We start from the raw sequence: 27426 nt of genomic DNA, 5'->3' as shown, positions 1-27426 counted from the left end.
TGTTTTGCAGCCGTCCTGACTGACCGCACACACGGGCTGTTTGGACGGATGTCCAGGCACAATCAACAAGTGTGTCCCATTACTGTGGCACGGTCCACAAACACATATATAGACATCGGTGTCTCGCTCTCTCTCTCTCTCTCTCTCTTGATCTCTCTCGATGTCCCAGACAGTTCCCAGCGTGCAGTTTTCCACCTGATTCGAATCGACCCAATAACCGGTACATATGCTGTGTGCATCCGGTTCGGGATGCAGCTCCCGAATCATGATGATGATGATGATGATGAACGTTGTGGCTGGTGAATCTATTTTTTTCCCCTGTTTCACTTATGTATCGTTTTTCTGTGTACCAGTGTTTGTCGATGGTGTTTCCCCTTTTGGTGGAAACTATTAGTGGGTTAACATTGACAAAGCATCTCTAACAGCTGGAAAGTTAGATTTCAACACTTTCATTGCCCTTTCAGAGGAGATTTCTTGTTGATACGGGATAAATAATTTGACGTCCTAAAACTAGGGATATTAACATTTTTTTAATAAAGAGAATAACTTTTAAAATGAAGTGATCATATCATAGTTGAAAACAGAGCTTTGATAAGTACTTCTTTCCAATCAGATGATCTCACTCTCTTAAAATGGTCTCCAATTAAATTTTGTACAACTTACTACCTCTAAAAAATGAAGATATGTGTGAGCAGGGCCTGTGGCGAAGGAGAATGAACCACGAGCTTGCTGAGCTATTTGGCAGTTTTGATATCCTGACGGTGGTCTAAGTCGGAAGGATACGTAGGCTGGGGCACGTGATGAGGATGCCGGACTCATGCCCCACCAAGAAGGTGCTCGTCAGCGTTCGGCACGAGGCGTAGAGGACCACAGCGATATCGTTGGCTGGATCAAGTAGAGTCAAACCTGTCAGAGATCGGACGCAGCCGTTGATGGAGGACTGCAGCCCTAGACCGAGATTGCTGGAAAAGGATTGCTGACCTGACCATGTCTATACAACGTGCTCAATCCTGAGTAGGCAGCTTAGAGAATTATATCTTGGAAAGAGCATATGTGGATAAGAATGTTACAGAATAGAAAGAATTCTCAGAATTATAGGAATAAGGCTGTCCAAAATAATTTAATCAGAGGGGTTTTCCGTATTACTAAAATTTGAAATCAGAGAAGGTTCACTGTAAATCCCGTGAATAATGTAATTTCAAATTACATTTCATATTTATCTAGGAAATCGGCCTATTGGCTAAGCTCAATTTTTAAATCCTGAAAACTTTATCTGAAAATTCAAATTAAATATCTAATTTATTGAAGATAATCTTGAACTGTATATCAACTAAGAGTCCAAAACTCAACAACAATGAAGCAGAAGTTGGAAGAAAAAGAATTTATAAAAAAGGGTAAAAAGGGCGATCAGAAAGCAGCTAGAGATGAATTCAAATCGAAACAAATAAAGAAGGAAGTGAAGTGACTCGTTGTGTCGTTGGGGGCATAAAAAGGAACTAAGGATAAGATATCATGAGTGTAGGCTAGCAACAAATGTTGCTTGAGGCTTATCGCGCCTGATGTCTAGCGTGCCTAAACTCAAGATGCGGTAACGATCTACATAGGAAGAGAGAGAAACTCTGGTGCGATCTCATATGAGTTTTATCGTAATTCTGGTGTTTTGCTTTTCAATATAACCCTCTCTCAACATTAGCACGTCTTTTTTACTTGTTAATCGACCTCATTATTTCCTTCCATATTCATTTGTCCACGTCAGATTGCTTGCTTGACTTTATTAATTATTAATTATTTGCAATGATTGGTTGTATTTGTCGTACGGATAACTGATATCTTATCTAAACTGTAAAGTTTCCGTTCATTTGCACTTGCATCACTGAACAAGAATCAAGAAAAGTTCATTATTCCGTTATTTTTCACTGTTTTTTCCTTCCTTAATTCACTACCAGCAGCAAGCATTTGTTTGCGGAGAACAATCGAGTGCCATAATAAAAGTAAGTAACACATTCCACGCATCACTGTAAGTAAAACCGGGCCAAAGACAAGTGTACAAATGTACAGAGAAAAAGCAGCGTAAAACTAAAGCTGTAAGAAAATGGGGAAGCCTACGGCATCATCCCAACCGCTCGCAGCCACAGCAAAACCAGTCCAAGGACTTACAGCACCAGCAAAGAAGGCTTTTCCTTCGTGTGATGGAAAAAAAAGCAAAATACATTCACAAACACACATACGGTTCACTTACAAAGTAGCAAAAGCCAGCCAACCCAACACCTTCCCCTTCCCTTTCCTTCTTCGCCTTTTCCGCCTTTTATGCGCGCTTAATCCTAAGCGAGGAACGAAGCGCATGATGGTATGCACATATAATTTTAGCAAGAGCAACATTTTCATTTAATATTTATACTGCTCTAAATATTAAATATTATTTTAGAAACGAACACTCGAGCCGGGTTGCTCACCTACACACACACACAAAATCACACCACCGACAACGTGGAGGCGCGATATGGCGGACGCGCGCCCGCTCCCAAAGAGAAAGTCCTTTCGGTAGCATGTGCCGGTTTTTGTTCGTCTCGCCATTTTCGCAACAGTTCTTTTCGCCTCAGGGTGTCGTCTGGATTTTCCTTTCGAATATCACTTTTTGTTTTTTTTTTGTGCTGTGCTTTGCTACCGTTCCTTCCAGTAAGATCCTGCCACTTGTGGTGTTGCGGGACGGGACGGATGGTTCCGAGCTGCGCTGTTATATGTATGCATGAGAAGGAGTTTTCGCATATTTTTTAATGTCAATTTTCCACCTTCCTTTTTGTGCACCAACGCGAGCAGCTAGAGACGCGGAAACGCGAAAGTTTGCAGGAAACACTTGAAGTTGCTTAGATTTTCCGTTTTGCTCGGCGTGCCTGCCATGGATCGGGCCACCGTGACTTTGTGTGCAAGTGGTGAAACGACCAACAAAATGAAGCTTATAGCGGTGCGGCAGGCTGGCTGGTTGTGGTTGGGCATCGTATCGTGGAAGAAGAATGCAGAAGCAAACCATAAATATTACACCACCATCAATGTTTAACGAATCTTACCAGCGCATGCTGTCAGTGAAGATGTATTTTCCTGGTTTTGGCGAAAAAAAAAGGAAAAAAAAAACTGTGGTGTATGTATGTGTGTGGAACGGATGATAGAGTGGAACAAGTGCTTGGTGAACTCAGGACACAGGACCTTCAACGGGGCGAATACAGCGTGCAAAAAGGAGGTCAAATTTGAAAAGTAACGCTCAAAAGGAAGAATATCCAGATGAAAAAACACACACACACACAGCTGAATCGATTCCACACGGTGAAGGAATTAGGTCCGCACTCCAAAAGGCGCACAACACTTCACTGTGGAGAGCCCCAAGTCTTTCAACTTATTCATACTGAATGTATAAATTATTTAAAATGGCACAAAGCACCGGGATGCAGTGATGAATTATTGGTTAATTTAACGTCAATCATTTTCCCTTCGCTACTCACCTCCTTTTGGAGCTCATGGACATGGAAACAACTCCCTTCCCTTCGGGCATGCCCACCAAGACGTTCTTCCTTTTCTTACGTCACGCAGTACACATTTTATTGGCAAACCTCGGAAAGGCTGGCTTTCTGCTCGCATCATTTTAGTAGTCAATTTGGAAAATGCAACCCAAAAAAAAAGTGGCGGTTAGGTTGCAGTTGCAACTTTTTCAACTTCCCACCAGCCGGCTAACTAACTCCGGCCACTCTCGGAATTCATCCACCCGCGCGAAAAGGCGTAAATATCCGTAACGCCAAAGCTCACTTCCGGGCGTGCCCTTGCTGCAGCGCGCGCAGTACTCGAGAAAATGGCACAAGAAATGGGAGCCAACCCTAAACCCGACCTCGGATGCCGGTGTTAGCGATATCCCCTGCCCGACACGGTGCTAGCGAATCCGTCTGTGTGGGGTTTTGTGTGCTGGGCGAGCAAATAGTATGAATATTTTATAGCACCGAACCCTGCCACGGCGTTCCGTTCTCGTTACGATCATACCACCACCTGCTACACCCCTCAACCTTACTTCCTCACCCCTTTCATAAGACGCACGGGAAGCATGGGAGGTAAAGGATAATATTTTATACATTATGCACAATATCCAAATAGTAATTTCAATCTAACCTTTCTCGTTTTTGCGCAATTTTTGCGGTGTAAGGCTCCATCTCTATCTCTCTTTCGATGCTCCCGATAATGTTTGGTTTTTCGATTTCGATTTACAAAGCTACGATTCACTGGATGGCAATCAGTGTGGCTGCTTGAAATCGTTGTGGTGTGCTTAAAATTACTTTTATTCGAATGTTGGACTTGTTTCTAACAAAAAAATGAAGTTTGATTTTTATTTTAGAAGTTTTCATTATTTTGAAGTTGAAATCATGTTGAAGTTATCGGTATTATACCATTTCTGTTCTAAAATTAATCGTTTTTCAAGTTATCTTGTTGCTATTCCTTATTTTTAACTTGCAGAGTGCTTTTTTAGTTTGTATTTAAATAATATTGGTCTTATATAATCCATCCCTCAATATAACGACTTCTTAGAAACAACGAATCAATATTTTACTTTTATTTTACAGATAAAACAACTTCCACCGATACTTTCACTCAACGTAACCTGTCGGCCCTTGCTGCCTGTAGTGGTAGTCCACATTGCCTTCATAAACATTTTAGCATTGCTCTTGACTGAGCGAGGAGCCACCGGTTAGCATCCCTGATTCACGTCCCTGTAAATATTGCCCTCGAACGGTGCATGATCACGAGGACTTTTGCGCACACACAACCACGTGGCATTCCCGCGCCAGCACCGAGATACAGCAACAGAGAGAGAGAGAGAGAGAGAGAGAGAGAGAGAGAGAGAGAGAGACCGAGAGCGTAATGTACGAACGAAAACTACACGCACACCACGTCCACGCCGCCTGAGGCACAACCGTGCATCTTTTATGTACTAATCCTGCACAATTTATGTTGCTCACCCGGTACCACCCATCGCCCAAACGAGGGATGAAGGGCAGAGACGGATGAACAAAACACACTGAACCACACGCTTTTTAGCTTTTTGGAGTTTTGGAAAAGTGGCGGGAAAATGCCATATTCGCCCTCGCCTTCGCCGCCTCCATCGTCTTTATTATGGTCAGCGTGGTTGGTCAGAACTGTTCGTCGTGTATCGTGTACGGATCGGAAAAGCTCTCACCACACACACACACACACACACTCACCAACTGTAATGCTAGAGATACCGGTCTCCGGGTTCCCCAGGATGGTGGAGAAGCATTTTCCCGCCAAAAAGGGAAAAAAGAGAAGGAAAAATATAAAAAAAAAGCACGTGAGATTTTGCAAACCCGAAGAGAAGCGCGCCCGATTCCGGGCATTTATTTAGACATCGACGCCATTCGCCCTCTTTTACTACCATCCTTACCCAAGCTGGCTGCTTAATGTACTGAATTGTCTCGTCTAGCTTTACCGGTACCTTCGGGTTTAGGAAAATCCTTCCCAATCTGAGGGCAATCACTACGCGGCGCGCCCGCCAGGATGACACCCAACCGTCCCCATAAAGGGAGAAAATCGGTGTTTCGAAAAATGTACAACATTTGCATAATTATTTACCGCCCACACACACACAGCCACACAGCCACGCAGACGGACAGACACATCGCAACAGCACCAGTGTATCGCTAGCTGGACGCTGTGTTTGTCGCACAAGTCGAAGCCGCTTAGTCGCGCTCGGGACGGTTACGAACGGAACGATATTTCTCCTCATTAATTTGTTAGATAAAATTCAATACAAATAAATACTATTCGAGCGAGGTAACACCTAGACGCCGTTCGCGCACAGAAAAGTCTAGCCGATGAAACGGTGCTGCAAATTGCCACGCCATGAATGAAAATCCACGACCGGTAGGCAGAGCGATTCCTGCCAATGTTCCGAACCGACACCTTTGGCTCGCGTTCGGTTGGCGAGATGGTTGAGTTAATTTTCGCTTCCCAGTTTTGCCCAACGCTGGCGGTACCGACGGGCACGGACATTGTATATAAAGTTAAAGGATTATGAGCAAGATTGGGCACACAGCAGCAGCTTGTGTAGACGGGCCGTACTGCACCGGTCGACGAGGGTGGCTGGCTTGGTAGGCTTTGGTTGAAAGTAGCATGTTCATGGCTCATTAAAAATCGATTTTCCCTCCAGTACACTCCAGGAGGACGTAGTTGCTGTTTGCGGGATACAAAAATTACGCCCAGCCGAGATTCGTCAGTGGTGCCAGAGACCTTACGGCAAAGCTCAGCGCATTGATGAGAAGGAACATTATGGTGCTGTTTCAAGTAGGTTTAATGCACTCACGGTGGGGATTTGAATGCAGTATACACTAAGTTATTAATATGATTGAACAAATTTTGGTTTCGTTTTCTAAATCATTACATTGAGGTAATATCTTTTGTACAATTCTTGAAGTTTGCTAATATTAGGCAGTCCGGTGTCCGAAACATTTGCGACGCGAGTATTTACACAGTTCTAACATGGCATATCGATTCTCAATTGGACTTCAATCCAGCTCCCTAGAAATGGCGAAAAGGACCTTTAGAAATTACAAGAATGTCCTCTGAATGTTAAGCCTTGAATATGTCAAGGCGTTAAAAACAAACTTCAAAGTTTGTGGTTTTTTATTTTAGATTGAAAATTATTTAAGGCTTCTTCTGAACCATGACGATGGTCCACTTTGGTTACAGAATAATTGCCTAAGGCTCTCTTATAAATTTGTGTTTTGTAAACCCTTAACTCACTGCTCATATCAGATGATAGGCTGTTCGATCGACGACTGCCACGTTTTCAAAGTGACAGTAGTCACTCGGATGACTTCGTCTCGGGAAAGGATGGCGAGTTTTCACACATGTTTTTTTTTAGAATTCTGTGTTTTTAATCCATGACATATGAGTCTCAAAACAATAACTATAAGCTTCAGTTTTTCTTACCAATCCTTCTTCTTGGACGACTTACTACATTGCGCCGGGCATCGAATGGTTTACGAGAATTAGCGGTATTGGAGGGATCGATCAGGATTGGATTTAAACCCCGGTCGGTGTAAAGATAGGTTCTCTTCTTCCTCAACTATTCTAGTTTCTTTTAAATGTCCTGCAACATTCTCTGGTCTCTGGAGTCACTAGAAGTTCCTCAGAAACTTAGCAGTTATAAAAGCTTGTTTATCCAGCATGTCCCAATTTTTTTCTGTCTGTGATTAAACTTAACGCACAAGCAAATGTCGCAGTCAACTGCAATTTTTCGAATGTTTTAATCAAAATTGATTCAAATCGTATGACGTTGTAAGCTTTGTGAGTGAATTACGAAGCCAAATGCGCTGATGTTCAAAGGAAAAAATATTAAAATCAGCTCATTTTTTAATGCATCACATGATAAGTATTGAACAAAGCAACGGGTCTTTTGAATTTATAAACTCAATAACGCCACATTCAACCATCGAAATACACTTTATCGATCGTGGAATCGTCGTCCCGGTTTTGCTTAAATAATCAAATATTAAACGTCTCCATGAAATATAAATTACCTAATTTGATTTGCAAAGCAGCCTAGTGTCACCCAAACTGACCTCGTCGCCCTTGCCCCCTGCACCGCTTGCAGCACAGTGAAACAAACCGAAACACTGCTAGCCACGAAGAGTGCGGCATACGATGCACACACCAGTGGTGCCTGGTGCAGAGAAAAAATAAAAATTTAGAAAAAAACAACTAAACTGAAGCTTGCAGCAAATACTCCGCGTGTGTATGTTTGTTGTATGTAATCAACGTTACGTAAAGGTAAGCGTACATACACACACTCGCATGCACACGGTCTCTGGAAGGCAAATCAATGTCAAGACCAGGCCGGGGGGATCTGGTTTAACGTGACAAAACTTTACACCGAAGACGCTACCGTCTGCAATGGAAATAAAGCTCAGCAAGTGGGTAAAGTTTATTTTTTGAAAATTTGCGATTAAAGCCATTTAGAAATCGAGAACTGCAACCGGTGCATGTTGCCAGGGAGAGATATATACCGGGCATCAAATTCGTGACATCATTCTAATAAGAAGCTGTCGTCGAAATGGCGACAGTAATAGAACGTGCCATTTTGAAGGTTTCCCATCTGTATCGTTCGGTTCCAAAACATGTTACACAAAGTTTTTCCCCACATCTGGAGGAAAGGGGACGCATGGTGGGCAAAAGGAAGGGGAGCGAGAAAACTTGCCTCTTTCTTCCAAGAATTGCTTTTCAAACACAACCTAACCACGTGACGACACGTGATACACAATAGAAAGGAGCGAGCGAGTTTAGAAGGCTTTATTGTAATGAATCAAAGTGGTCAAAGTTTGTGTGGCCTCGTGTCCCGTGTTTGGTCTACTTATAAGCATACACAGCGTGCTACACGGCTACCAGCGAAATGATTGTGTGCCACAAACAGCAGCAGCAGCACAACAAAATACAAAAGGAAAATGAGTGAAGAAGAAGAGAAAAAAGCAGGCAATAAATGAACATTCGATTGCATCTCCCCGCAATGCAATTGCACATACACAATGTGTGCAAAGTGCACCCGAACTCTGTGACCGACCTTCCCTGTTCGCTTGTCCTCCCTTTCTCTCTCTCTCTCTCTCTATCCTTCTATCTCTTTTGTGCGCTCATTTCACGTAATCACCTCGCTCGATCGTATTTATTATTGCCACGATCTGGTTTGCTCACGTAGTCACATAGCTCGCGCGGCGAGCATGTGTTATTATTAATAATAAAGTATTAATTTTGTTTACAACTAAGCGCTTTATAGCGTACACTCGGGCAGGGTTCGCGCGTGCACAACCCCATACTGGCAGATGGCGGAAGATGGCTGAAGGGTGGCGTTGTGGCGGTAATTGCAAAAGAACAAACCCTCTGAGACAAGTGGATGAGAATAGGGGGAGGGGAGGATGGGATGGTGAGGAGGGAGCCCCGCCATTAGAAATGGGGAAGGAACAACAATAAAAACGTACATACAAACAAACGGGAGCTTGTAGTTAGAGGAGAAAACTTATCCACCCAGGTCTCCGATCCACCGCCACACACACACACGCGCGGAGAGAGAGAGACGGAGAGGTCGGTATTTGAATAATGCAGTTATTGTTCTTCTTGCCTGCGCCAGATTGCACCTCGAGCTTTAGCGTTGCAGGTGCATACATGCGGGGCAGCATTCATTTGCGATCTCTCGTGTGTGTGTGAGTGTGTGTCTCAATCTCATCTCTCGTTCGAGTTGCTCGCCCGCCTCCTATCAGTGGGCAAACTTTTCGCGCCAACTCACACGAGGCCCAACCGAGGAGCTGCTCGTGATTATCATTTTTATTGTAAGCATTGATGGTTTAAAAATCGATGTAAAAAGGGCCCTTTTTATTCTTTCGCTGATAGCCTTCCCAGCAGCCTTCCCGTACCAACGAACCCTTTCCCTGGTGCGCTAGAATTGCTGCTACTGCTTCTAGCACCACCCACTCGTACAGGCCACTGGTACGAGCACAATTATTTCTCATTTTATTTGTGTTTTTTTTTTTTTTCGTTGTATTGTGTGTTGCACTGTCTGCCCCGTTTTTGTTGCTGCTATCGGTAAGAAGCATGTAGTTAGCAGTGGGCCAGTTTTTGTGTTTGCCAGAGCCCTCACATTTTTCTAACTAATAATGACCTGAATGCCTTTGTGCGGCCACAATCGGGCCCTCTCTATATGTATAAAACTAATTATTTTACCTTCAAGCTTCAAACACAATCGCCCCGCGCACGGGCGGGCCATACTCATTACGCGCCCAGAGCCTAACGTGCAATTGCAACTACTGCATGGAGAGTGCAGTACATTGAAGCGAAAGAAAAGAGAGACAGAGAGAGAGAGAGAGAGAGAGAGAGTGAGAGGGGAAAAAGTCACGTCTACAAATAATTCTCCAAATGAACGATATTCTTCAAAGCCTACTTTATTTTCACTTTCACTCAACAAAACGTTGTAAAAGTTTGCACAATGCAGCCGAAAAAGAGCAACAAGCTACGGTTTTTACACGCGTGGTCCGGAGCCTATTTCGCAAGTCAAGGCAGTTGCTCCTTGACCGAACGGCCCCTACGGGTTGAAGAAGGTTCGCCATAAAGGTTATTGAAAAACTTCATACAAATCATCATTTTAGAGCGACCGGGAAGGTAGAAAGGGGTCACGAAAGAACGTCATTTTGCAAAACGAACGGTTCGGGTTTTTAGTTTATTCAGAAATTAATGCTTAGAATGCACCAGAGCTGCCCGACTGTGGCCGATATTAATGATTCATACAAAACCATTAGTATAAACCTTCAATCGAATGAAATCATTCCACTGAAGGGGGTGGGGTAGGCCTGCATTGGGAAGGGACGCGTTTCCAAATATAGACAATGAACCGGGGTTTACTTAATCCATTACAAAACCAACGGTCGTAAGCCGTCGTAGTGTTTAGCTAGTCAATAATTACACTTACGATTAGAGCTCGGAGGTGAGCTGGGGGTTTAATAATGGAGAAAGACGAAAAGCTTACTGCGTTAAGGTTTATTGAAGGGCATTACACACACTACAAATGCTAGCCTTGCGCTGATCGAAGTAGAATAGCACGAGTAATAATTTTTGGCGAGCAGAGCCCTTTGAGCAGGACAAGAAGATGCTCGAAATTTTCATTAAATAATTTTGTACAAACAAATAAAATAAAAAATCAAAAAAATCGCACATACAAATAAAAAATTTGTAAAATTTCACATTTTACAACAGCTTTTCTGGCTGGGTTTCAGACATTAAAAATTAAATATAAAATTCCATTTTATACGTGCATAGCTCTAAACTCTAACTTACACACTAAAAGCACGGATAAAGTAAGTCCGTAATGATTTTTTTACTAAATTTTCTACTTATTTACGCCCGTTACCGACTGCTGATAATCGGTATAACTGACCTCCTACAGAACTGACCTCTCTCTCTTTCTCTCCCTGTGTTACATGTAATCGGCAGCTGGTTGCCGACTTTTTTTTTTGTAAAAACAAAAAGATTATTTTAAAAACTCCCCATCAACAAGCAAAAAAAGGCAAAACAAACATACAAAATTAATTTCTATTTCTCAATCTTTAGTGTTTTGCTCTCGTCCGCAACGAGCACTAATTGAACCCAGTCGAACCGATTTGATTCAAGTGTTGTGAAACGAAGGTGATAGAACATATAGGGACCTGGACAGCGTCGTAAATCATAGCTGATAACCATTTACAGTAAATAAAATCATTCACTGTTTCCTTTACTTTTTTTTTGTAAACAGTTCTTCATAGCGTTGTATAAAAAAAAGCTAAAAAATACACACACACACACGCGCGCGCACGTTTCCGAATTAAATGTGTCATCAAACAGTGAGCTACTGCCGATTTGAGACAGTGCGCGCTTGTTGCGATAAGAAACCGTTTTCGAACATGTAAAGTGGGTAAGATTATTTAATAGGATGATAGTGATGCAGCAAAATTTTTGGGCAAGAGTTTAAAAATAAATTTCATTCACAATGGCATGATCGTGGTGTGCGCAAGGGTTTGTCGGTTCAGACAAAAAGCCGTCGGCACATGTGTGTTTAATATTCGATTAAGATGTTTGATAGGATGGGTCCGTGATGCGTGAGGAATGGTGATCATTTTTTTTAATTTTGTAGTTGAAAAGGCTGTTTCTAACCAGATTACTATTTTTCTTTTAATTTTTCCGCAGAAAGAAGCTTTTAAAATATTAAGAAAATTTGTAGCTACTCGCAGTAAGGTTAGGATTTAATGTCTAAATGAGCAAATGATTGCATAAAAATGTAAAACAATAAGAAGCAAAATCAACTCATTGAAACGAAATGCAAAATTTGTATCAAAAACACCCAAAAACAAGACGCATCTAAAGCCTAAACTGGGTTTGCTCTATTGCTAGCAATCGATCAAAACCGATCAATGATAACTCATTTTATTTGGGACGCATTTTTACGACCCAAGTCAATCCTATCATACATTCGATTCAATCATCTCTTTACGCTTGTGTAATACAAGAATCTTGCCTTTGCACCATCACGAGAGTCTTGGGAACAAAACACAGAAACCCAACTCTCATAAGAGATCGATTAAAAAGACGTCATTTGTCCACTGTCCCCACGATCAATTGTAACGTTTACCAAACAGTTTACGTTTGCCACCACCGCAGCTCATCCCGCTCCCATCGTGCGCATCTTGTGACAATAATATCAACAGTAGGAACAAGATGACATGGGGAGAGTGGAAGAGAAGAAAAAAAATCGATCATAAAAAATAAATTGATTAAAGAATGGAATTTAATTGTCGCTTATCAAATTTTTATACACTTCTACCACACAACCGTAACGTGCGGAGCAACATGCGCGCACACACAAACACAAATCGAGTCCGATAGGAAGGGCACAATAAATGTTGATGTATTTTATTTGCGGCCCTATTTGCCACACTTGGGCACCACGGACCGGCCAAGGGGAAGAATTGATGTAATATATTTATTTCTATTTAAGCATTACGACGCCACCTCGTCACTAGACAGCACCACCCCGCAAGGCAATTATTTTACAACAGTTGATAAGGCTTGATTTGGTGGGACCATCCAATACGACCCGGAGACAACACGGTGATGGCTCCACGGTGTATCATCCAGCAACGGTTCTGGAAGTTTCGCAACTAGCAAACCTGTCCCTGTGACACAGAGCTACAAAAGCCAAGCACCATGTTGTGTACCTCGCTTTGAAAAAAAATGCATTATTTTACGGTTGGTTAATAAAAATTGGAACAATCGCAGACACTTCAGCGCGTTCGGAAACGCGGTGTGTGGGAACGGTCAGCCAGTTGTCAAAAAGTAAAGTTGTTCAATTATTTTATCTTATCTACGAATTATGTTCAATTACATACGCGCCCACCCCTGATGTTGGTGTATTTCATTGACCTTCGCCGGTGTTCTCGCTAGTGTTTCGCCATATTACCTTCGATGGTCCCTTCCCAGTTTTCACCTGTTGCATGTGGAAGCCTTCAGGATCGGCGACAGGCGAAATAAAATATGTTGCTTCTGTTAAAAGCGTTCCACATACTGCCGAACCAGCTCTTCGAAACGCCGGTGCCGGTGATGGCTGGAAGGTGCTTGAATGGTCGGAAATCTGAACAAACACCACGCGCTCTCTTGCGGTTGTAACGTGCGTCAATATTTAGGCAGACAGAGAGTACATTTTCCTTGTGACACTTCTTTTTTTTTTGTGTCTTATAGCCTTTATTTCCAGACCAACAAAAAAACAAGAGGCCGATACCATTCGCTGATATATTGTTATTTGTAATGTTGTGTGGATGGAATATTTTATTTTCCATTTTTTCCTTGCTGTGCAGCTGTACAAATGACGCAGGGAAGGAGGTTTGGGAGAATGTCTGGCTACAGCCAGCAGCCAAACACACGCGAGGGAATTATTTAGAAGTAGGTTTTGCCGGGGTGACTATTTTCTGAGGCTGGGTAAAGGTAACGAGACACATTTTCTAACCTCGAAATATTTTAAAAATTACAAAACACCATCAGCAAGCAAAAAGCCATCTTGCTCACCTTCGGCTACCACCAACATTAATCCATTTCTATTCCCACCATTTCGGTGGCTACATTAGTGTTAAAGGGGTTGTCCGGCTTTTTTTTCTTTCTTCCATCCACTTTTCCATCTGATGCTCACACAATGAGACAAATTAAATGTAGCAACAGCCTCATCCCGCACCATTCCATGCTTCCGAGCTTTATATGACTCATTTTTCTCGCCCATCGCCAGTCGGCGCCCTATCGGCTAATGACATCTGCGTAAGGTCACAAAATAAACACACGAAACTAAACAGCGTAAAGTGCTTTAAATTGTGAGGTGCAATTTATATGTATAAAATATTTTTTTTTAAAATAACAACGATCACGTCACGGCGTGCGAACGAAACGATGCGTGCTAATGTTGTTTTCAGAACTTCCACCCGCCGCTCTTTCCACTCCCACAAACCTTTACTCTTTTCCTATCCAAAACAGTGCCAGCAGGGCTGCCCCTTTGGATAAAATGTTGTCATGTTGCGTCGGTATGGAGCGGCAACATTTTCCTCCCGCTAAATGTGTTGTTCCCTGTTCTTTCCTTTTTTATTTTTACTTGACAATAATTTTCACTTGTCGCACCACCGCCGGAATAGTAGCGAGCGTGCAGCGTGGAGAAGGTGGTGGGCAAATAAAAATGAAAGAAAAACGGTCGCCCCCGTTATGGGGTTTCGTGGCGGTGGCCCGATGGCCCGTTGCAACCGCGCGCTCGGTGCGTTTTGCCGTTGCGCGTCGTTGCCGTTGCTCTTCCCGATACTCATCAGCCGATCTAGATCTTGACACAGAAAGTATGTTACAAAGCGTACATACGTACACACACATATTGACAGTCGACCCCTAGTGGGCGATGAAAACCGGGGGCGGAGGAAGGCATGAAAAATATGTAAAAAGGGGTATAAACGAAAGAAACGACTTGCGTTGTGGCTGTGTACTTACTCAACTGTGCGAAAGAGACCAAAGTGGTAGAGGAAGGTGGGAAAAGATAAAAAAATATATAAGTACAATAAATGAAGTCGAAAGGAAGTCGCAAGAAAGCAAGCAGCCCAACTCCCTGGCTTGCTATCGACCGATAGAAATAAATACATCCGAAGAACACAGCAAACACACGCAGAAGGAAACAAGAAAACAGCATAAGAGCACTTACTTTCGTAGGCATTTTCATTAATAACATCATACATTTTATTACACCCCATCGACCGGTTCCTTCCCATTCTAGCACACTCAGCTCACTCGCTGCTCTCGCTTCTCTGTCTCGCTGGCTTCTTCGCCACAATAAGATTCTGGAGCGCGGCACCCAATTCCGCGGTTCGCGCGCCCTGCCTCCCCCTGTTCGCTGGCTGCAGAAAACGGAACGAACGTTGTGGCCGTTTTTTCTCTTCTTATTAATAAATTATAATTTATATATTTTTATCGTCGCAGCAGCGTAGAACGGGCTTCCACTTGCCCGGTTCCACCCTCTCCGGCAGCTAAAAGTTTGGACTTGAACCTCCACCATTCTAGCACCCTCACCCTAACGAGCACTTCCAACCCAGCATCGGGTGGGGTGTTGGGTTGATGATCGTTTGCATCTTTGGTTGTTTTTTGTTTTGTTCTTCTTTTACTTCCATCCGTTCATTCTTTGCTGGTTTGTTTTCAAGAGCGTCTCGCAAAACAAATTCCCAAACCCAACATTTCCCCGTGCCGTTTGCCTTGGGTCTCGCGAAAAAAAAGCACTCCAAAAGGCGCTCCGGATTGGGTTCTATTGGTGGGATTTAGGTACGCGCGCTTGCCAAACAGCCCGCTAGATGACAGGGTGGATCTGTGGAAAAGTTGTTCGGGTGATCGTCAGCAGTGTGAAATGATAAGATGATGTAGTGTGATTTATGTTTTGTTTGTGAGAAGAGTTAATGGACAATAGTTTTGTTTCGTATTTATAAGTTTTGGTAATATTTTCTTGTTGTACTCATGTCCATCCAAATCACAGTGCAGTAAATGGTTTGACGTGAGAGTTTATTAGACTAGGAATCATCCTATTGCATCATCAGAGGTTTAGGCGGAAGAAAAATTATTCGTGAAAGAAAAACAACAGGCTCCGGATCACGAAAGTTAACTCAAATCAAACGTCATAAGAGAAGACACGGTAGTTTAGCTTTTTAAATCAAGTGTAAAAATCTTTCAGCTTTAAAATTCAATCAAAATAATCTCCTGCTTACATGATCTTGTCAATGCCTTTCTACAGAAATATTGACTCATGGTGGCTCACCGCAGTAGCTTGCTGTGCATTGGAGCAGAAATTGTTTTTGCCCAAGAACTGCCCTAAGTTTCCGTCTAGATGGACTGTCAATTAAAATTTCAGCTGAAATCTTGTGCTATTCACCAATTACCACCTGTTCGTGATTCACACCTTATCATCTAACGTAATCAAACAACGGATTGTTGTCTGAAAATTCAAAATGCCAAGAAAGTGTAGCCGTCGATAAATGAATGTTAAATAAATTTGACATCCGAAGCGTTACGATTTCAAATTAAAAAAAAACCACTCCCAACTCCATCGTGTCGAAGCGTACATTTTTTAAATAAATATCTCATCCCAGACACAATAGATTGTTAAATTTAATGACGAAAAACTCATAACAAATGGTCGCACTAATACGGGTAATAGATTAAGGTTATCTGTTCGTCAAAATGCGATAAGAAGAGTTTTTTTTTTGCCACTATGTCTGATGCTTTGATCATAAATTTAACGCTTTACCACTCATTCCCAATCATTTCAGCGACGATCGCATTTCTTACTTCTCTTACTTCTTCAAGACGCGAAATTGCCGACCGATAAAAAAATGCGACACGTTGATTTCATCACATCACCCTGTGGCATCATGTGTTGTGTAGTCGTATTTCGATTGCCCCAAAAGTGTCTCTCGCTCTGTGTTGCCTTCTGGCCTTCTCGATCCCTCCAGCTCCAGCGTAGTGCACCGGTATCGCCAAGACATCGCCTCGGCTTGCCGCCGGTACCGACCGACGTATTTATATTAGTGTTATTATTTTTATGATTTTTTACGAGCCCGGTGACGGCAAACGACGGGAAAGATAAAATGGAACGAGAGGAAAAGCTGTACTGTACACATTTTATTTATTTTAATGTGCGTACGGCACTCTCCAACTGCCCGCCATTCCCCGTTGTGTCAACCCCGCGTTCCGATCGCTCCGAAACTCACGGGTGCGTGTGCTGTGTGTCTCTTGTCATGCTCGGAAGTGACAGTGATACTGTTAGGGCAGAGTGTAAAGGCATGCATAAGACGTTATTGATATTGGTCCACCGAGAGTCATTGTATCATGGGTGTTGTGTTTTTGTCGCTTGGTGCTGTAAGTTCCGCACGAATGCTCTGCGCCTTTTAGGTTGTTTTTGGCTTCGTTGCTTTTCACTTTCTCGATCTTCTCGATCCTCGGGGATGGGCAAAAGGTTGCGAGGGGAAGCAAGTGAGAGAGAGAGAGAGATATAGAGAGAGAAAGTGGAGTGGAACGAAGAGAGAAACACACATAACTAATATAATATATATTTAATTTCCTTCCCCCTTTTATTCCCGGGCATAAGGCGCACAACATTGCGCTCCACTTTGTGCAATCCCTAAATAGAGCGAGAAACCACTTTGCTTTTATTTTTTCCCATCCATTCTTTCAACACCATTCTCGGTCCGGGACGAACCCTAATCGCTTTTGTTTTGAACATATGTTTGGGGGCAGGATGAATATTAGTTTGAGGAATGCTTTAAAACCCTTCCGCAGCAAACGCTAGAAGTCATAAAGCCAATGACGATTGTATGGCATTATGCATTCTAATAACTTTACTACCATCTTTGCTGCAACAAACTAACTGCTCGCTGGCAACGGAATTAATCCTTCAGGCTTATAAACATCATTCACACAGTTTACATTAACCACCAGCAATGTGATACTCATTTAAATGAGCACATTAAATATTAATCAAATCAATGTCGGCAGCGATGCAAAGCTCATCGATCGATTCGTCGATTCTCTCCAACTCCAACGGCACCCATCGCGCACTTTACTCAACAACCCAAGACCCAAGTGCATCCACACACACACACACACCACGTTCCAGCAAAAGAGCGAGACACAGAAAAAGACACTTAGCACAGTGGGTGCTATTTTTAAATGAAATATCGCCTCAAGAATGAAGCTAGAAATAGGACCGGATGGTATGTGTGTGTAGTTAGGAATTAGCTCCGTCTCCGTACTTTGCATGTGGGATGGCACGCGCAGTCACGGCCGAAGGTTCTAATGGTAGTTTTCATCGCGGCTGCATATTTGCCTCGACAACTATCATAAGTTAAATGTCGGGTAGGTTGGAATGCTGGTGCTAGCATGTACCATCCACAATCCCTAAGTGCACGCTGAAATTTGGTTCAAAATCGATGGTCATACTGTGCTGAGGTCTGGTTGTATTATAGAGCGAACTGGAAAATGCCTATTTTATTGCATTAAGTCGACAATCTACCATTGGTAAGAGATATTTTAAAGTACTTCGATGGGGTAATACAATGTCATTGAAAGAGTAAGACATTAAATGAATTATGTTTAGTAATGTCTCATAGATGGGAGGATTTCTATAGCCGAAATCCGGAGTTGAATGGAATGGATTTCGATTTAGACTAAAAAGTATCTCGTCAATAGACTCTCTCCTGTCTATCAGGCTAGTGATTTAGAAAATAATAGGTTCATAGTGTATTTCCCATTAGGTCCGGGTTCAAACCTCATCCAGACCATTCCCCCATAGCAAGGACTATCCTACTACAGCCTAGTAAGCCACCAGTTGGCAAGCATGACCGTACAGATCATTAAGCCAAGCAGAAGAGCATAAATAATTTTCTTTTTGAATAGATTGCATGAAATTCTTTTCCATTTTTTTATTTATTTAAGAAGACATATACATTTGTCATTTGAGCTTATGAGCATCTTATCGGAACCTTTTCGTTGAAAGAGTCTCCGGTCATACCGACAACCCGTTCCGTCCGGGTCGACTTGCACACCCGATGGAAAGGAAAATCATACAGACAATGGTTCGACTTACCCTTTCTTCCTCGCGAATCATCTCAGCTATGCCCGGCTTTATCTCCATATCGTCCGGATGGTTGGCGATCGACGATGACAACGACGACATAGCCATGGCGGCCGAATCGAGCGCCGGTGGCAACGGGAACGACGCAAGCGGATTGCTCGTCGCACCACCGCCCGACTGCGCAATGCTGGACGGTGTGGGCGGAATCGGGGACGGCACCTCGAGCTGATCGGGCGTACTGTCGGCCGGACTGCCCATGCTACTACGCTCGCCCGAGGGCCACCGCCGCTTGCGGGCACTCTTCGGTGTGGAGGCTTGCACTGCGGCCGCCGCCGCAGCTTCCAGCCCAGCCGCACCGAGTGGCCATTCACCCGCCGCCAGCCCAGCGGCCGCCGCTGCAGCTGCGGCCGCTGCCGCCACACTGCTAATGTCACGCGACGATATATGCGGGTCACGGGACAGGTCGCGTGCGAAATCGCTCATGCGTGCGTCCATCCGGTGGTCTTTGGTCGTGTCGCGATCACGAGCCGATCGCTGTTTCTTTGCTGCGGCGGCTGCTGCAGCTGCCGCACTACCACTCGTAGCCGTGCTGTTGCCACCCGATCCGGAGCTTCCAGAGCCATTTCCTCCGGGTCCGGAAGTATTTGTAGCTGCTCCACCTGACTCTCTGCCGCTGCCACCGGGTCCAACTCCAGCCCCATTGGCTAGCAGCGAACTATGCACGATCGCAAGCGGATTCAGCAGTTTGTGCTCTTCGCGTTCCATATCCTCCGGACCACGGCTTCCTGCACCTTCACGGTCGGATCGATCCCGACCACCACTCGTCTCGCTAGCATCACCGCTCACATCGGCCAACCCACGTATCTTCAACATCTCGGCCACCTTCAACAGTGGTCCAATCTGATCCTGGCTCACGTTGATCTCGCCCTTGTACATGAACTCCACGATCGCCTTCAGCTCGGCCCAGCTTACGTCGCGCATAATCACGATCGGATGCTGACACGGGTTGTCGAAGAACAGCGTTTGGAAGTAGGGACTGCACGCGGACAGTACCATCTTGTGTGCCTTCATCGACTGTCCATCGCAGGCAAGCGTCACGTCCACGAACGATTCGCTCTGAAGCAGCTGATCGAACACGCTCGTCAGGTTCGTTTGGTAGTTGTTCCAGCGCAGACAGAACTGTTGTCCACCGCCGCTTCCGGAGGCAGCTCCACCAGCAGTGCTGCCAGCGGTCGATTGTTGCGGTGCGTTGCGCTGCGCTCCAGGACTTGGTGCCGATGCACGTGCTGCCTTGTGTGCGGCCGCCTGCAGATGATGATCCATCGTTAGGGGTGAAGGTGGAGGTGAAGCTTTCGTGGTATGTTCCTCCGGGACAAGGGTACGCTTGAGCGAGAGTGATGAGAGCGAGGACGACGTGCTGGACGACGATGACGATGAGCTGGACGAGGAGGAACTCGACGAATTGTGCGGCGGATGAAGGTGGCTAGCCGGGTCCTGCGAGGGTCCGGGCGTGCCGGTGGACGATCGGTCCGGCTCCTGTCTGGACACGTTCGAGTTCGGGTCCCGGTGCGTGGAATCGTTCGGGTCGTGGCTCGAAGCTGGTGACGGATGGGACACCGATGCGGATGGTGGCGGTGTGTCCGATGGCATCGCGGCTGCTAGCTATGCTGCTACTACTTGCCACTTCACTAAGTCCAGTTAATTCTTGTCTCTGGTTTCACCGAATAACTCACTCTATGTACTGCTTTTATCACCCCACAGGCTGTCACTTTACACCTCGATGAAGTTACTCATCAACGTCCTTTGCAGTGTACGGAACTCACACACGCACTCACTCTGTTTCACTCAAAATTAACGTTTGTATGTAGCATTAAGCTTCGAAGCTGCACTATTGCAATGCATTCTTTGCTTACTTCGCACACCGGAACACATCCTTGCATTTACGACACTTCACTCATACACTTATGGACGATATGAAATTTACGTTTTTTTTTCAGTTTTTAACACACACATTACACAACAGTTGCCTTTCGTTTGTGCAGCAATAATTTAATAGCAAAGTTTTTCACCATTTCCCGCTGCAAGATTCTGCCTGCGAGATCTGCTGTTGAATAAAATATTTACAACTTTATTTCTTGCTTCAAACAATCATTAAAAATGAACGAGCCTCAAACTTCCATCCTCCCCATCCTCCCCGTGAACCAGAATAAAGACTCGCTGACTACAGTCGTAACCGTGCACGTGAGTGTAGCTTACTCGTGCCGACCATGAGAGGGACTTTGCTGCCAACGAATACGCCAAGACATCCTTACTGAGAAAAGCTTTACCGGGAGCAGTCTCCGTGAGTCGGTGCGTTACAATCTCTTGAGATGGAAAGCATCCTTTTCTGGATGCTGGCTGCCTCTTGTTGTGCTGCAAGACATTCTCTCAAGCGGGAGAAATGGAAAGCGTCCTAGTGAACTCCCGTAACCCATACAGCAACAGAACCACGTGCTTTTCGTGATTTTCGACGAGGGAATTTTGTTGTATTGTGTTGTTTCTTATCGATGTATTCCGCTTATTGTAAAGTACGATATTTACTTTTTTTTTGCATTCAATTCCAGTTAAACATTGTTTGAACTTTTCATCTGTGAGTGTGTGGATCATCGACGAACTGACTTTAGGCGTCACAATGTTCAACACTGTAAGTATTCTTGAAAAATATTTTTTCTCTTTAATTCGCATAACAAAAGCAAAGAGAAAAAAAAACTAAAGAAAAACACACACACGCACATAAAATTGTCAAAATGTCGTTGGACAGTTAATCGCGTTTTAATGTCTCACTTTTCCGGTGCTCACTCCCGGCTCACTCCCTTAAAACCAGTGGCTTTTCCATGCGTTTCCAAAACGAAGGTAAATAAGAATTAGACCAAATAGGGCGGTAACCACCACCCTTCCTTCCAGTCTTTTCTCCCTCCTCCCCTCCCTCCACCAACCACAACACTTGGGGGCACCTTAATTTGTCTTATAGAAACACCATTTGTGTTGGCAATTGGGCAATTGGGGAAGCCGCAACCAACCATCGTTCGCTTCATCTTTCTCGCTACGATTCTTCCGCGGGCTTAAGCGGGTTCCATCATTTCCTCCAATTTTGTGGCCCACTGCTCCCTTGGCTTCCTGGCCAAAGAGGGGCTGGGGAGTGTTAGAGTAAAGGCGAGATGCAAGCAAGGTTTTGTTTTATTCCTAATTCTTCGTTTCCGTATCTCGTGCGATTTATTTTCTTGGTTTCCGATGCCGTAAGTCCGCTGCACCGGGAAGCTTATTTTAGATCTTTTTTTTTCTTCTTTTCGTTCGCTTTGTTTCTCGTCTTTTTCCTCAATTCTTTCGGAACCGACGGGGGGTTTCCTAACGCTTTCTTTCCGGCCCACGATCACATTTGTTTGCTCGTCAAATAATCACTCCATCCAAAAACCCGGCATGCCAGCTGTGGTTAAATGCGGTAATGCTCAGTGGACACACATATGGGTTTATTTATTTATTTTTTTTTTTTTTGAGGGTGTCGTGCGTACTTGAGGTGTTTTTAATTGAGGTTTTATTTTAGTCTCTCTTTTTACACCGTTTTGGAAGCATTTAAAGGCAAGTTGAATTTGAATTTTGACACAAATGGAATGTCATAAAATCCCATAAGTGTGGTGCTTTTAGGTGGTGACAATATATTATGGGCCAGTTTGAATAGTTATTTTTAGCTTTAGCTAAAGATTCTTGGAAACTCCTTCAAAAGGCCTCAGCCATTAGAAGCTCCAAACTTCTATATTTGTCTTAAGTTTTTCTTATTCCGATGAAAACCTTAATATCTCGATTTCAATCGCTAAACCACCATATCATACAGACAATTTTAGCAAATTTGTTTAACCACCCAAATCGTTAGGTAGCATTAGCATTTAAATTATCTTTAATCGGTACACTGGCTTGAAGCTGAATCTTGCCCGCTCTCGCTCGTCAATGCCTCATTAAACTTCACCCGATGATCAGCAGCACACCGTGTCACGGGGGACACCTGTTTGCTTGCAGAATGGTTTAGCAGATATAAATGAACTTGTTTCACCCTCTGGAGAACTCTCTCGCCCTTGCTCGCAACGCAATTCACGCATCCGACAGCCCGTCCCGTCAGGCAGTCTTGTTCTTCTCAACGAGATTTAAACGGTTCAACACGGTTCGCCAGTACAAGGCGCACGTTACATCTCGCTCGCTTCGCGCTCGCTTTTGATGACGTTTTAATAATTATTACACAAGAACTTCACTTCTCGTGCCGTCTGCTACTGCCGCTTCCGCTTCCACACGAGTCGAGTGTCACTTGACGTCCTCCAGACAATCTTCTACGCCACTTCCACAGCCACCGGGCCCCAGCAGAAAACGATCAAACGAACATTCTTTACAACACCACACCACAAACTCTCGAGCAAACCGCAGTCACACACGCACACCACAAACATAAGCCTCCGGTACTTCCGGTTGGGAAGTTGTTTTCGTTCGCGCTTACTTACAACCTACAGACAGCAATCTTCTTCGCCCCGAAACTCGCCTGCACACGGTTGCCGCGTCGAAAGAAAAACCCGCGCGCGATTTTCAACGGAAAACACCCTCCCGACACACACTGCACACACCGATTGCACACACGTTGTTGCACTTGCACTCGTTGTGCATGTGGGATGGTTTGTTGTGGAGAAGCTGATGCTGCTGCTGCTGCTGCTGCTGCTTGTGTGTTAAGAAAACACGCACACACGGCGGCTGTACGCGAGACGCAGCGTTGCGAAGTTGTGTTTGCGAGCGCGCGCGGAACAGTTGACGATGGAACAAAAATCTCGTACCGGGCGTACCTCCGAGCGCTACGGCATTTCAAACGATTCTGGCCAGCCGCTCGATTGCTGTGCTGCCGTTCAGCGGGCGCGCTGCTGATGACGACGACGACGGTCGGGTTTCACGCACACCAGCACGGCCCACTTCAAAAACAAACCAGAAGTACCGGCAACGCCGAACGTGTGCACTGGAGCTGCTCGAATGCAGGACGGTACGAGCAGCAGCGATTTCTCTCGCGCGATAGGGAAATATTATTTGGTGAGAAAGTTATGTGATTTGAATAAGGCAAGGAAAGGTAGTTGCATTTTAGTTAGCCAGTTCCGAACAGTAAGGAAAAAGGTATTATGTATCATCACTTTTACAAATACCAAATTGATTCACATATGTTTATCGTTTACTTTCTTTTTGGAAGGTTTTATTTTTAAACAATGCGTATAAATTATGATAAAAATTAAGGAAAAGTTTTGAAAATATTTTTACCAAAATAAAAAAAAATAAAAATATTGCTAGAGATGATTAAAAATAAGCTGATTTGTTTATGATATTATTATCAAATTATGAAATTAATCGAAAAATTGAAAAGAAAAAAATAAACCTCGTTAAAAAACCCATTTTACATAATGCTGACAAAATTATAAAAAAGGAAAACAAATTGAACAAGTACAAAATAAATAATGAGAGTAGCTGAAAAGGTATCAATCATCCTAGCAAAAAGAAAGACTAAAAAAAACTGCTCGAACAAAGTGTTGTTGGTGTGCGTGTGAGATCAGACTCGCTCTCTTGCCTGCTGTCTTATTTACCTTATCTACTACCGCGAAACACGCGGTAGATTGAATCAAACACATGGTTTAAATCGAACTACAAAAAACATCCCCCTTATACACTCACACACACACCACAGTAAACTCACCCCAAACTGGGAGAGAGTCAAGCTGTCTAAACAAAGTGTCTCTCTTCGCAGAAAACACCACAAAACCTAATGACGACCGATGACGGCTCGATTTCCCCTCCATAAACGCCGTGGTCAATCATTAGATGCCGGTTTCGCTCTCTTCCAGCACCGAGGGCCAAACACTCGTGCGCAAGACAAAGCCAACCATAAGCGCACCAACGACTGCCCCAATGGCGAATCGTTTCAGCAGTCACAGTGAAGCTTTATTTCCCCACCATGGCAATCATCATCGGCCAGGGCACGGGCAGTCGTCCCTGGCATGCTCTCGCTCAAACGCACGGTACGGCACGCTCCACAACGCCACATGGATCGCTTTTGCGAAATTGGCCAAAAAAGCTAAAGAAAAACGGCAAGGGTAAAAAAAAAAACAACAACAACGCGCCATCAACAGCCCCAACAGTTTCGGTGAGAAGGCGGTGCTTTGGCCGTGTGCGAAAACTTCCAAGCAAACGAAACGTTGGAAAAAAGACGCGAACGAAAGAAAAGCGCGCCTGCAGAGCGTGCGTTTTGCGGGAGGAAAGGGGAGGAAGGTGTAGGGGAGGAAGAGGTGCAGATAAAAGTGCATACGGCTTCGGCCATACACGAGAAAACTGCAAGAAGAAAGAAACATCGCATCGCACGCACTTCGGTACTCGGATGGGGAGAGACTTTTGGGTGCATTAAAATACGCATATACGCACATGTCTTTCGCGATGGTGCTTCTTTGCGGTGTGTGTGTGTGTGTCGTGAGGAGTCCCGCTGTGGAGTTTGCATGGGTTTTTGGGATGGATGAAAAAGTCTTTTTTATGTATAAAAGTAATTAATGTGCAAATGTCACAGAAAAGGAAATGCCATTGCCTCAGGGAAAAATACTGAAAAATAAGAAATTTTAAAGAATTTGAATAAAAATATACTTATGAGACATTTTCTTTAATTCGTAACCAATAAATTAAAAGCATTTAGTGAACAATTTCATTTTCCTGATTTAGTCATTTAATGTACAAAAGTTAGCCATTCGAATCAGCTCATAATTAAGCATCGTGCTGACACGATACCGTACACGGAATGCGCAACTGATGGACGCAATTATTGGCAACGATTTTCACATCAAGTGCTGTCCGTGTTTATTTGTTTCTTCCTAGAAAACGTTGCAACACTAAATCGATACGCTCATTGTTTTTAATGAGTGAGAAAATGATCTGAACACTGACTGACTGCCGAGCATCGCAGCAATAGAATAAAGCGCTTCAATTTGCATCAATAAATTCATCGTCCCCGACCTGGTTACTTGCAATCATGTGTAGCATGCACTAATTGTGGGCTTAAACAACCATTTTTTCTCAAACTGCTAGTGGAAGCGTATGCGAAGAGCTTGCTTAAAGAATAAATTAGTGAGCAGAAAAATAAGTGAAAAATTAATCTCTGTTTTCCAATTAAATTTCGTTTGATGTATGTCTTACAATGATAAAATATTGTTGTATTTAATCAGCAAGCACTTTTTTAAAAGAATACTTAATAAAATAATTGAATTTTTTATAATATGTTTCTACATATAACTCACAAAGACTTCTGATCGATGAAGATCAAGTTCCATCGTTTGTAATAACGCCACTCCATATTAGTTTGGGCCTGCCACGCCTCTTCTGACCATGTGGAAGGCTTAGAAAAACACTACGAACTGGGTCGTCCGGTGCTATTCTCATGACGTCACTAGCCCAATTAAACTCACTCATAGCTCCCTGGTCATTGCAACGGTTCCACCATTGTGCTTTGAAACACACGGGGCCAATCAAGGGTTTCTGTACTTCACCCCATGTAGAGATTATCATTCGATCTTCTTCAACAGGCTCGACTACATCTGATCCTGCTCTACGTCTCGTGTCGTGTCTTCCTTGGTGGGACATGACTTCATGAGTATCCTTCCGACTTTGACTAGCTCAGCTCAGCTGGCTCGTAGTTCATGACGAGTGTATTGGCATCCTCGGTTAACATAGTCCAGGGCTCGTACCCATAGAGGACTAAATGACGAATCCGACTGTGATATATCGTGCATTTCGTGAGTGGTTGGAGTCTTCTATATCACACGACTTTGTGGAACCTAAAGGAGGCACATTGTTGTAATAAATTACGTTTGCACTAAAGTCTGAGAACTCAACTAACACCTTGCTTGAAAATCAGGCTATAAGATTAAAGATCAAAGCCAAAAGGAATGTACTTCGTCTTCGTCGCATGTGTCCTTAATCCAATCCTATCTGGCTCACTTTTTGCAACCTGTTACAGGAAACTGTTTTCTATCTGCTGCTTTTATTCTGCTTTTTCCAGAGCGTAATATACTTATTTTAGCCTCAAGCTCTGCTTACTGAAAAATGGTGGAGGTCAAACTATTCTCATTGTAAAAATGCATCTTCAAACACCATCAAACCTTCATTCACGGCTAGTTTTATTGAATAGTAATTTTTATTGGATTTAATTGAACATTTACAAACATGGGAGAGGTTAGTTTTAACTAATTATAGCGGTGCAACAATCAAACTTTAATAATGTCATTGCAAAAATGTTACAAATCCGTTTTGACGTGCGGCTACGCCCGGTGACAAATCGTGAGACTGATTTCAGCTGCCCTTTTGCTTACACCGGGGGCAGCATAGTTAATTCTTTCCAAGGGAGTTATTAAGTCGTTCATGCACGTGGTTTGTCACAATAGTTGCGATTGGTGTATATGGATTCGTACGAGAAGTGCAACAAATTCAACCCGCACAAAATGTGCATCGATCCGGCGCGTTGGTGGTAATTTCTGTGGCCGGAAATTTTCTAGACTTGGGCTCCTTGGGCTGAATTGAATATTCACTTTAAAGTTTGTGATTTATTAATTGCAAATTGATTGGTGAATTATGGAACGCACGGATTGTTGGGAACTGTAGAAACCTATCCAAAAGGGGGGAAGGATGCTTTCTTTTCTTCC

The 27426-nt window shown here is 43.7% G+C and overlaps 2 protein-coding genes across 4 annotated transcripts in view; both read right to left on the bottom strand.

Moving 5' to 3' along the window:
* LOC126561485 (protein bric-a-brac 1-like) overlaps positions 1-20366 on the bottom strand; it is a 124427-nt gene extending 104061 nt beyond the window's left edge. For both annotated transcript variants that reach the window (XM_050217659.1, XM_050217660.1), the window contains exon 1: positions 18710-20366. In XM_050217659.1, coding sequence (XP_050073616.1) covers positions 18710-20347 — 1638 coding nt within the window. In that variant the 5' untranslated portion in view covers positions 20348-20366. The remainder of the gene's footprint in view (positions 1-18709) is intronic.
* Positions 1-27426, bottom strand: part of LOC126563376 (flexible cuticle protein 12-like) — a 281105-nt gene that overhangs the window by 193908 nt on the left and 59771 nt on the right. The window lies entirely within an intron of this gene.

The sequence above is a fragment of the Anopheles maculipalpis genome, chromosome 3RL, assembly GCF_943734695.1.
Source record: "Anopheles maculipalpis chromosome 3RL, idAnoMacuDA_375_x, whole genome shotgun sequence".
Lineage (NCBI taxonomy): Eukaryota > Metazoa > Arthropoda > Insecta > Diptera > Culicidae > Anopheles > Anopheles maculipalpis.
Note: the sequence above shows the minus strand (reverse complement) of the source record. Positions and strands in the feature narration are given on the sequence as shown.